This window comes from Halichoerus grypus, chromosome 2, assembly GCF_964656455.1.
Source record: "Halichoerus grypus chromosome 2, mHalGry1.hap1.1, whole genome shotgun sequence".
Classification (NCBI taxonomy): domain Eukaryota; kingdom Metazoa; phylum Chordata; class Mammalia; order Carnivora; family Phocidae; genus Halichoerus; species Halichoerus grypus.
Genome location: NC_135713.1, coordinates 195,393,656 through 195,405,844, shown reverse-complemented (window position 1 = coordinate 195,405,844; position 12,189 = coordinate 195,393,656). Strand labels below are relative to the sequence as shown.

General features: G+C 37.0%; 1 protein-coding gene across 3 annotated transcripts in view; it reads left to right on the top strand.

Moving 5' to 3' along the window:
- SMURF2 (SMAD specific E3 ubiquitin protein ligase 2) overlaps positions 1 to 12,189 on the top strand; it is a 123,910-nt gene that overhangs the window by 92,040 nt on the left and 19,681 nt on the right. For all 3 annotated transcript variants that reach the window (XM_078065934.1, XM_036116268.2, XM_036116266.2), the window contains exons 11-15: positions 2,383 to 2,578; positions 3,991 to 4,094; positions 6,520 to 6,634; positions 8,573 to 8,751; positions 9,493 to 9,630. In XM_078065934.1, coding sequence (XP_077922060.1) covers positions 2,383 to 2,578; positions 3,991 to 4,094; positions 6,520 to 6,634; positions 8,573 to 8,751; positions 9,493 to 9,630 — 732 coding nt within the window. The remainder of the gene's footprint in view (positions 1 to 2,382; positions 2,579 to 3,990; positions 4,095 to 6,519; positions 6,635 to 8,572; positions 8,752 to 9,492; positions 9,631 to 12,189) is intronic.

Below are 12,189 nucleotides of genomic sequence, written 5' to 3'. Positions count from 1 at the left end.
TTTTTATAAGGATACCAGTTTATTGCATTTAGGGCCACCCTAATGCAGTATGACCTCCTCTTAGTACATCTGCAAAGACTCTATTTCTAAATAAGGTCACATTCGCAGGTACCAAGGGTTAGGACTTCAACACATCTTTTTGGACACAATTCAGTCCAAAACACACTCCATCTTCAGCTAACCACGGATCTGCTTTCTGTCACTATATATTAGTTGGCATTTTCTAGAGTATATTAAATGCATTCCTGCAGTATGTGGTCTTTTTTCTTTTACCCAGTGTAATTATTTGAGATTCATCTCTCTTGTGTGTATAGTTTATTTATTTTCTTTGCTGTTGGTATTCCATTATATGGATATACTACAATTTATTTATCCGTTTACCTGTTGATGGACATTTGGATTATTCCCAGTTTTTGGTCATGACAGATAAAACTATTATGGATGTTTATGTATAAGCTTTTAAATGGACATATGCTCTCACTCCTCTTAGATAAATGAGCGTCTAGGAGTAGAATGGCTACATCATATGATAGATTTATGTTTAACTTTAAAAAAAACTGGCAGGTTGTTTTTCAAAGTGATTTTATCATTTGACATTCCCCGTAGCAGAGTGTGAGGGTTGTAGTCGCTCCACACCCTTGCTAACATTGGGTGTGGTTAATCTTACTAAATTTAGACCCTCCAGTAGGTGTGTAGTGGTATCGCATTGTAGTTTTAAGTTGCATTTCTCTTCTGACTAATGACGTGCATCTTTTCATGTGCTTATTTACCATCTGTGTATCTTATTTGGTGAAATATTTTGCCTCCTTTTTAAAAAAATTGAGTTGTTCATTTATTTAATTTTTGAGTTTTTAGCATTCTTTAGATATTTTAGAGTCCTAAAATATCAGACATACGCTTTGGGAAAGATTTTCTCCTAATCCATGACTTGTCTTTTCATTTTCTTAACAGTATCTTTTGAAATTTTGATGAAGTTCAATTTTTCCATTTGTTCTTTTGTGGATTGTGCTTTTGGTGTCACCTCTAAGAAATCTTAGCCTAACACAGGTTGTGAAAATTTTCTTCTGTGTTTCAGAAGTTTTATGGCTTTCAGTTTTACATTGAGGTCTCTGATCGATTTTGAATTAAATTTTTGTGTGTGGTATGAGGTATACCCAAGTTCGTTTTTTTTTTTTTTTTTTTGCATAGGATTAATTTAGCTGTTTAGGGAGTATCTTTAATATATATTCTGTTTCGATTTTGTTTGTGTGTATAAAAAACACCTTTAATGTTTATGAGAATAGTAAATAGTGATTTATGATTTTCATCAAAGCTGTATTTTCTCTGGGAAGTTACATGTTTCAGGAATAAAATTTGGCCTGGTACATAAGAATCACTGTATGTAAAATAAGTTTGGGGCGATTTGTTAGAGACCTTAAGGTTACTTTTGTTTATTTTATCATAGCTACCACTGCCCTTTGCCTTTAGGTTAGGAAATTGTGCTCCTGTCTGTTGTGTGTAAAAGTAAACTCCAAAATGATTGGGTGTCTGCATGGGCATCAATAGTGAATTATTGAATTTTTTATTTCCTGATGGTTTATTGGAATTAAGTAGTTCATTATAACATCAGGTTCTTTAAAAAAAATTCTTAGGTGTAACTTACAATATTTTTGCCGGGAGAATAAAAATATCTGTAGGCAATGTGCCCTTTTAAAAGTATTCTATTTCTGCTGTCCTTGGGAGATTATTTTCGTGTATTTGTGGTAAACCATATATGTGCACATTTGGAAATCACTTTAGCACAACAATGTGTATGTGCTTAATGCCACTGACTATATATTAGAATAAGGTTAAAATGGTAAATTTTATGTGTTGTATATTTTACCACAATAAAAAGAAAAGTAGTCATTTTATAAGGCATTTAGACATGTTTGTAATGTGTTCATTTCTCTGTGCCAGTAACTTGCATGTGACCTTCCACATTCTTGTGGTCTAGACTTAGCACATATAGGAAAAGGGGCTCCTGCCAAACTACTGGCTCGAACTGTCTCTTCCAGAGAGACAGACTCTAGATAACGGGCACAGGGTTGGACATGTGCCTGAATTTTAAAATGGGTGGTGGTCAACTATGCAGAAAAAAATGGAGAACGGTATTTGAGAAATTTATTCTCAGCAGCTGTATAAAGCTGAATGGATACAACTCTGTTGTTTGATTCTATAAATTTGTATGGGTTCTGAGAAATAAACTTTGGAGGTAGTTTATCATCATCAAAAATGTCAAGCCAAGAATATCACAAGGCCTGAAAGTTATACAGGTAGATTTGCTTTCTAGTATGATGCTTTTTTAAATGTATAATTGCAGTCTCTTTGATTTAAAATAATAGCATTTCTGTTTACTTTTAGTCGGCAGAACCAGTTGAAAGACCAACAGCAACAGCAAGTGGTATCGTTATGCCCCGAGGACGCAGAGTGTCTGACAGTCCCACGGTACAAGCGAGACCTGGTTCAGAAACTAAAAATTTTGCGGCAGGAACTTTCCCAACAACAGCCTCAAGCTGGTCATTGCCGCATTGAAGTTTCCAGGGAAGAGATTTTTGAGGTAAATTTACAAGTCTTAAAATAGAGAAAAATTAAATTTCAGTGTTTCACTGTTTTCTAAAAATACTTTCTGGAATTCCTCTCTCTCTAGAGTGGGAGAGTTTTCATTAAGTTCTTTTTTAATTGTGGGGAATAAAGGCAGTAATAGCAGAGATTTAATCTAGAAGGTAAACATTTAAATGGGATGAGTGTGAAAAGAGTGAAGGAAGAGTGTGAAATATTCCAGTTGGTTCAGCTTGGTTCTCTGCATTGCAAATACTTGTTTGTTAATGAATTTTAATATATATATATTTTTAAAGTAAACTTTACACCCACAGTGGGGCTTGACCTCAAAACCCTGAGATCAAGAGTCGCATGCTCCATCACCAGCCAGGTGCCCCTGCCCTGTTAATGAGTTTTAAAAGACCACAAATATTATCCATCCTTTACTTTCTAATTCTTCAAAAGATGAGTGACTTTTAAGTCAAAAAATCATTTTGTTTAATTCTTTTTATTTTTATTTATTATTTTTTTAAGATGTTATTTGACAGAGAGAGATACAGTGAGAGGGAGCACAAGCAGGGGGAGTGGGAGAGGGAGAAGCAGGCTTCCCACCGAGCAGGGAGCCCGATGGAGGGTTCGATCCCAGGACCCTGGGATCATGACCTGAGCTGAAGGCAGATGCTTAACGACTGAGCCACCCAGGCGCCCCATTTTGTTTAATTCTTTTTGGACTACTTCCTTAATTTATTGAAAATCTTCCTTTCTCGTATATTCTTTTATCTTTGGTCTTTATAGCCCTACTATCACCTTCAAAGTTCTTCCATAGTAAGTGGCAGAGGTCCAAAGCAGGGGTTTCCCACTCATTAGAGGATTCATGGGTAAAAGATGTTTGGGGATTTGATAACCTTCTTCCTAAAGGATGAACATTTTTCTCTCGGGACAATTCCGACCTTGTTTGTAAGTCAGTCGTTTGTATTTTAAAATAATATGAAGATGGCGGTTTAATGAAGATCACATAAATGATTACTTATGTTCTTTTGAACTTTCTTTTTCTCATCTTTACTTTCTTTTGGTGCCTGTGACCTAGAATTAGGTCAGCCAACTTTTAAAAATTTGGTACTTTTATCAAATTCTGTAATGTGAGTGTGTAGTCATTGCTGTGGTTCATAGAACTTAAATATGGAGTTTTGTACTTAGGTTGTTAATATAATATTTATCAAGTGAATTAATTTCAGTAGTATTAAGCTATAGCCATCTTGTTTTTATAAGTTCCATGAAGTTTCAAACACTTGGAGTTTATCCATTGATTTGATTGTTGAACAAATTTCATCTTATTTCAATAAATGTATGTTTTATAGGTAGAATGCAAGGGAGAGTTTAAATAACAAGTTTAAAGCACCTAGTAACAATAGTATGTAATATTTTTTTCAGGAATCATATCGGCAGGTCATGAAAATGAGACCAAAAGATCTGTGGAAGCGATTAATGATAAAATTTCGTGGAGAAGAAGGCCTTGACTATGGAGGGGTTGCCAGGTAAAGACTTGCTCATGAGTAAATGACATGTGGTTATATTTACAGGTTTAAGATACTTCCCGTGGTGAACTTTCTCACTGATACTTATTTTCTAGTGTAACGTTCCCTAATTTTTGCAATACAGAGGATATCTTAATAGATATGTTCGTGATGAGGTTGGAGCAGTACTGCCACAGAGTAATTGAGAACTCCCTACTGGATTATCCAGCCCGGCGAGACTTCCTCTAAAAGTAGCTGCAACCCTGCATGGGCAGTGGTGGGCCACACGGGCCCTGCATGCTTGCCATCTCTCTCCTTCATTATGTGTTATTCCCTCTGCTTTACATTGTTAGGAACTGTCTGGAGATTTTAATGACGTTTTCCTTTGCTCCCATTGCCATGCTTTTTAACCTTGTTAAAGTGACGTCTGTGTGTGCGTGTAAGTATGGAAGCAGGTGTGTACATATGTATATAAGTGGTCTTTAAAATATTTCAGTACAGAAGCTGTAATGTTTTTATGCTACATTCAAACATACATTTTTTTTTTACAGGTGTGAAAATTTACTTTATGTAGATGTAGCAGAAACATTATAGCTTCTGTACTGAAACGTCCTAAGGACCATCATGATAATTCTGCTATCCCGAATCTAAATCTAGCCTAAATTAAATTTGTGTTTCCACCAAGTCCCATTTCTGGTTTTCACCTGTAGGCTTATTTTTGTTCTGTGGCCTTTTTACCGATAAAAGGATAGTTTCTTTAGTTTGGAATTTTAGAATTGATCACGTGTACATCATACTTAGGGCTTGATAGTTTCTGTGGAATTCTTACAATTTGCTCATAACTAGATTTGAATGCTTCTTGGGAAAACTTGTTAATTATCTGCTGATGGAATCTAAATGCTGTAACTATATGTATAGTCAAGTAAGTAGTCAGTTTTTTGTTGTTTATTTGTTAACCTCACTATTGTCAGGGTTTGGGCAAACTAAGTGCGATGTGGCAGTGAAATGCTTTTTCTGCTCTTTATTGCATAGTAGAACCCCAGAGTAGCTGGGATCTGCTTACCATGTGTGTTCTAAATACTTGGTAAAACAAAACAAATATTTGGGTTTTCTTTAAAATAATGCATGAAAAAGCATGGAAGACATGTCAGGTGAGCTTGTTAAGTGTGTTGACTAGCTTGCTTATATGGAGACCTCCCTCACTTCCTTTTTTAATCTCTAGAGTTTTTCCAGTATTACATAAATGGTAGTGATTTGATTTAGACTCTATCACTTACAGAACTTTGAAACATTTTTCTTTAACTACTTGTCAATAGTGTTTCACTGCGTTTCCTAAAAACATTATTCAATCTGTTTGTTTGTTTTAGGTTTTATTTATTTGAGAGAGAGAGAGAGCGCAGACATGAGCAGGGGGAGGGGCAGAGGGAGAAGCAGACTCCCCGCAGAGCAGAGAGCCCAATGCGATTCCAGGGACCAATCCCAGGACCCTGGGATCATGATTTGAGCCAAAGGCAGACGCTTAACCGACTGAGCCACCCAGGCGCTCCTCAGTCTGTTTAATCCATAATACCAGAACATATTTAAATACCTTTCCTAGTGGAAGAATGACAAGAATTGAGACTAGAAGTACATCTCTTTAAGTCCTAGACTAGTGATTTTGTTTTACCAAGATGAATAACAAGTTAACCTTTCATACTTTGAGAAACATGAAGGATTTAATAAGTTTCAGGTGATAGTCCTATTTATTATGTGGTTTTTAAAACACTGATGTACACTTGAAACCAATTACTATGGAACCTACCCCCCAAATGCAGGCTTGCTCTTGTGTTCCTACCTATACCAAATGCCTTGCAGTGTCTGATCACTTCATACTTTTCTTATGGTATATTTTAAGGTATACACAAAAAAAGATGATGAAATGGGATAATTTCCTCACTAAACAAAATCAACAACAAAATAGAGCCTGTCCAAAAGTGAGAGTAAATCAATGCTATATTGTTTATCAGTATAAACCAGTATAAATGGGCCATGGTGGGAATGGACCAGAATAGTATAGTCCACATGGATGTTTTGAAACAAAGCCATATTCTTCCCTTCATTTTATATTTATCCTGGATTAGAAATTTATTTAGTAATTAAGTAGGTAACAGACCACTAGGATGCAGCATCTAATGAGTAGTTGGCACTTCTGGATAATACCTTTATACTCTCTGATACTGAAATGTCATAAAATTGCCCTAAATAGAGTGAGAAGTAACTTCAGTATAACAAAACAAGAGTTCATTTGCTTTTTTGGGCATGGTAGATTTTTCCAATGTCATTTTATAGAACTAGTTAGTGCTGCTTTATTTTCTTTTATTTAAAAAATTCCTTGCTAAAATAATAGCATATCTTAATGAAAATATTCATTAACAAAAAAATTCCTGTGTCCTATCTGGCTTTCTAGGGAGTGGTTATATCTGTTGTCACATGAAATGTTGAATCCTTATTATGGCCTCTTCCAGTATTCAAGAGATGATATCTATACCTTGCAGATCAATCCTGATTCTGCGGTTAATCCGGTAAGATTGGTGGTTATGATGATGTGAATTAACTTGTGACCTATAATGCTTTTCATTTGAAATGTCAGTGTAGTTTATGATATAGGATTACTGTCCTTGTCCTAGTCACAACCTACCTAGCAAGTCCTCTTTTGTTTTTTTTTTGTTTTTTTAAGATTTTATTTATTTATTTGAGAGAGAGAGAATGAGAGACAGATAGCAAGAGAGGGAAGAGGGTCAGAGGGAGAAGCAGACCCCCCCGCTGAGCGGGGAGCCCGATGTGGGACTCGATCCCGGGACTCCAGGATCATGACCTGAGCCGAAGGCAGTCGCTTAACCAACTGAGCCACCCAGGTGCCCGCAAGTCCTCTTTTAGAAAATTTTCTCAAGTAAATGATTATGGATATATGCAGTAATTTGTGCACAGGGATGTGCACTGCATCATTTAAAGTAGCCCTAATTGGAAACAACATCATTGTCCATAGGAGAGGGATTGAATAAATTATATGAAGCAAAATTACATTAACGGTTAAGAGCATAGGTTCTGGAATTAGAAAAACATGAGATCATATATCCTGGTCCTGTTACTTACTAGCTTTATGACAAGCCTCAATTTTATCATTGTTAATAATAATAAACATAGTTTGAACCTCAGAAGGGTTGTGACAATTAAGTGGGACCCTGCACAGTAGGTATTCAGCATAGTGATGTACATTGTTAACCCTATTATTATTATTTAAGCACTCAACAGAAGTTAGTAGCTGTTAATTAATCTGTTGTTTTTATGTTATGTCTATTAGCTTTCCATACAAGGGCATACTGTATAGCCACGAAAATGACACTGTGGGACAGTAGTTAATGACAAAGTGTTCATGATATATTAAGTGAAAAGAAAGTTACAAAATAAGATGATACAATTTTGGTAAATACATATATGTGTAAATCAGTATAATACTGACGGGGGTTATCTCCAGGTATTAGATTAAGGGTGATTTTTTATTTTTGCTTGTCTATTTTCTAAATATTTTCTTAAAAAAAGAAAAAACAACAAACACCTATTTTCACAATAAAAGGGAGGGTTAAAGATGAACTTAAAGATTACTTATTAACTAGAGAAGTAAAAAAAAATTTAAAATGCCAATAACTAACGGTTTATCATGAAAGACCAGATATATCCAAACATGGTAGAAATGTTAGGTTCATTGCAGAGAAATTTTATAAAGGGAAGATTTTTAGGTGAAGGCTCTGCTTGGGGAGCCCATTACTGTCACTGTATTAATAATAGCTTGTGTTTGTTGAATGTTTACCATATGCCCATCCAGTGCCATGAGCATCATCATCTCATTTTACTCCTTGCAGACCTATTTGAGATACTGTTATTACCCTCATTTTTCCAGATGTGGAAAATGAGTCCTATAGGAGTGAAGTAATTTACCCAAATATGCATGGCTAGTAACTGGCAGAATTAGGGCTCTGGTCCAAGTTAGACATGAAATCTGTGCTCATAAATCTATGGTGTTCTGAAGTTCAGATTCTGGTTAGGTCAAGGAAATAGGGAGGTTTAATATTGAACGCTTTTTTTCCACAACAGCGTCAGGATTGTAAAGGGCTCAGCAGGTAACAAAAGGAGAGGAAGAGTAATCTGAGTGGTTTCATGAAGCTACAGTGGGGAATGTAATTTGGACTTAATTTCTAAAGATAATTTTTACAAAGTGACTATACTCTCTGGGGGAAGCTTGTCCCTGGTGTAATATTTTAGCAATGGAGAGAATTTTGAACATGCCCTATAGAAACTCTCCCTATTGATAATTGACCTTTGATATGACAGCCTTTTCCACTTAAATAAATTGTAGAGTATAAATTGATACTTATAAAAAAGATGAATGCTGCTTAATTTTTATTAAAAATTCCCTGCATGTGTCTAACTTGAGTATTTATATAAACTTTTCTTGATTTCAGGAACATTTATCATATTTCCACTTTGTTGGACGAATAATGGGAATGGCTGTGTTTCATGGACATTATATTGATGGTGGTTTCACATTGCCTTTTTATAAACAGTTGCTTGGGAAGTCAATTACTTTGGATGACATGGAGTTAGTTGATCCAGATCTTCATAACAGTTTGGTGTGGATACTGTATGTATGGAGTCTTGTATCTGCTCATTATAGTTAGAATCTGAGCCTTAAAAAAATATACATGTTTCAAAATGGATGTACTTTTTTAAAAAAAATGATGCACAGAGAATATTGAAAGAGATTATTTGAGTGTTAGGACTTCACTCTTTCTGCTGCTTTCCTGTGTATTTCAGATTCCTAAAAGTTAGTGCTACTACTTTAAAAAGGAAAAAAACTAGTATATTCTGTTTTAAAAAGTAGCACATGCAATGATTTCCTCAGCATGATACAAGTGCTGTTCCAATCCTGCATGTGTGAGAATAGCGAATTCCTGTTGAAGTAGTGATTGTAGAAACCATACTTTGGAAAGGGTATCTGTAAGATTCAGTTCTGTTTTGTCAGAGGTCATTTGTTTATGAATATACATTGGCCATACTTACAAAAGTGGCTTTCTCACGGGACACTCAGGCGTTTGGTTGCATGGGGGTACCCAGATTCAAACAGAGCTTCTTACTTAAAAGCCAAACGTAATTGAAGTTTTCCCTGTGTAAAGCCCAGCTTTGGCCAGGGGGCTTTGTCATTACTCAGGAAGTGAAATGTTTCTTGAGGTATGGTAGCACAAGGACTAGCAAAAGGAATCTGATCTTGTATTTGTCATGTCATAAAACTAGCTTAGTTTTATCTGTCTTACCAGTTAAGACATCTATAGGATCCGTATTTTAGATTTTCCAGTTAAATATCTTTCTCTTTTTTCCTTTCTAGTGAGAATGATATTACAGGTGTTTTGGACCATACTTTCTGTGTCGAACATAATGCATATGGTGAAATTATTCAGCATGAACTTAAACCAAATGGCAAGAGTATCCCTGTTACTGAAGAAAATAAAAAAGAATATGTCAGGTAAATACTTTTATGTTCACAAGCCTGAGAATTGTTTTGATGCTCTAGAATGGCAGTACTGAAAAACATTGAAGTATTTAAGTCGTGTTATTTACTGCTACAAAATAGGCTTCTGTAGAATTTAGTGGCTTTAAAAACCACCACCATTTTATTTTTTTCTCACAATTCTGTGGGTCAGTAATTTGGATAGAGAATAGTAGGGAGAGCATACCGCTCCTCCATGTGGTGTCAGCTGGGACAGACACCAGGATGGCATCTCACTCAGCTGGGATGGCTCAAATGGTGGGGGGCTGGCTGGAATGGCCCCTGGGTCACCATCTGGGGTCCAGTTCTCATTGTTGGTTGGGCTCCCTGGTTATCCCCATGTGGTATCTGAGCCCTCTCGGAATTCTCCCCATGGCCTCTCTCTTCCCAGCAAGACAGCTGGACTTCCTGTGGGGCAGCTGGTTTCCCAGAGCACACAAGCAGGAGTTGTCAGACCTTTTTAAGGCCTAAGCCTGGGACCGGCCAGATCACCCCTGCAGTGTTCTTTCTGTTAAAGCAAGTCACAAGCCAGCCCAGGCTCAGTGTGGACGAGGGGCTGCACAAAGACACGGACACCAGGAGACGGTGCGTGGGGCTGGTCATAGCGTAGCTGCTGCAGCTAGCCATACGGGACGCTGCCGTGCTGTGTGACCAGCACCCTCCCCGTCGTGGGTGTAAGGGGTAAATACAAGAAAACGTTCTTCAGATTTTCTATAATCACCTGATGATTGAGGAATTTAGAAGTAGGGTTAGATCATTTGGCCTATGGTAACTAAAGTTCTTTTAAACATAAAACTGTGGCAATCCAGTGTAGGTGTTTGAACTTGACCACATGAACACAGAAATGTGCACGCTGTACTTTTTGGTGTAGATTATATCCCTAAGTCTTAACTGGCTTAATTGTCCTGGTTGACACGTGAGGCCCATCAGTCTCACAGACTGTTCATGGGAGTGAGCACTGGAGTAGCTTTTTTGGAAAGCAGTTTGATAACAGCTATCAAAATGAAAATGCATATGCCTTTCAACCAGCAGCCCTGTTTTTAGGAATCTATTCTATAGAAACCCATGTAGTTAAAGAAATATAAATATGGAAGTTCACTTAAATACTACTTGTAAAAACAACTGAAAACTGATGAAATGTTTTTAGAGGAGAACGATTTACATATATACATTGAACAGAATGTTATATGGATGTTTAAAAGAAAGAGACTATATAAGTTGTCAGAGTTAAAAAAGTTTTAGGGGCACCAGGCTGGCTCAGTCGGAAGAACATGTGATTCTTAATCTTGGGATCATGAGTTCAAGACCCACATTGGGTGTAGAGATTACTAAAAAAAATTAGTAAACCTTTCTTTTTTAAAGGTAGGTTTTAGGGGCACCTGGGTGACTCACTTGGTTAAGTGTCTGCCTTCAGCTCAGGTCATGATCCCGCGGTCCTGGAATCGAGTCCCCATAGGACTCTGTTCAGCGGGGAGCCTGCTTCTCCCTCTCCCTCTGCCTGCCTCTCTGTGTGTGTGTGTGTGTCAAATAAATAAAAATCTTTCAAAAAAAAAAAAAAGGGCAAGTGTTAGGAATTATATGGGAACAAAGTCTATGTTGTTGTTTTATAATTATTCAGAAGATGTCCAGGAGGACTATATACCAAATAAAGTGTATGGCTAGGATGAGGGAGTACTGGTGCTGGGCCTGAAAGTAGACAGGGAGAAGGGGGGTAATAGAATGGACTATCTAGCATGGACTACTCAGTTCCTAGACTCAGTCATGTTTTCAGCACACAGTCATGTCTCCTACCAGACACAGTTTTGACAGAAAAAAGTTACAGAGGGGTGCCTGATCAGCTGCCTTCAGCTCAGGTCATGATCCCAGGGTCCTGAGATCAAGCCCCACGTCAGGCTCCCTTCTCAGGGAGCCTACTTCTCCCTCTCCCTCTGCTGCTCCCCCTGCTTGTGCTTGCCCTCTCTCTCTGGCTCTCTCCTTTCTCAAATAAATAAATAAAATCTTTAAAAAAAAAAGTTACAGAGAAAAACTTTTGTAAAGACGTGCAGTTTTGCTGTCCTCTTAAGCAAACAAAAATGAGGTCTGGCAAAGGATCTAATGTTAAGTAACTTCTTAGAGTAGAGATTGGTTTCCCCACGTTTGGAAGAGGAAGTGTTGACATATTTGGAAGGTGAATAGTTCTGAGATTTTTGAAGTGGAGAAGTTTTCCCAGGTAGATAGATTTTTTTAAAAGGCAATTTGGTTATAAGTCCAAGTCAAAAATATAAATAAAGCTCCACGTTAGATGTAGTTTGGTGTACTTTTTGTTGGTAACATTACATCTTCCAGGTTCTTTTTAAAGCCTCCAGGGAACAATGAGTATTTAATCAAAAAGTGTTTACCATTGGCTTTTACTGTTCTCATTCTGGATATGAAGAGACTCTTTACCTCCTCCTTCCCTACATACCACTTCCAAAATACAAACGAAACACCCAACACGTTCAGATTATACTTTGAAGTGAAACCAGAAAAATAGTTTGGTTGAATGGGCTCTTTTTT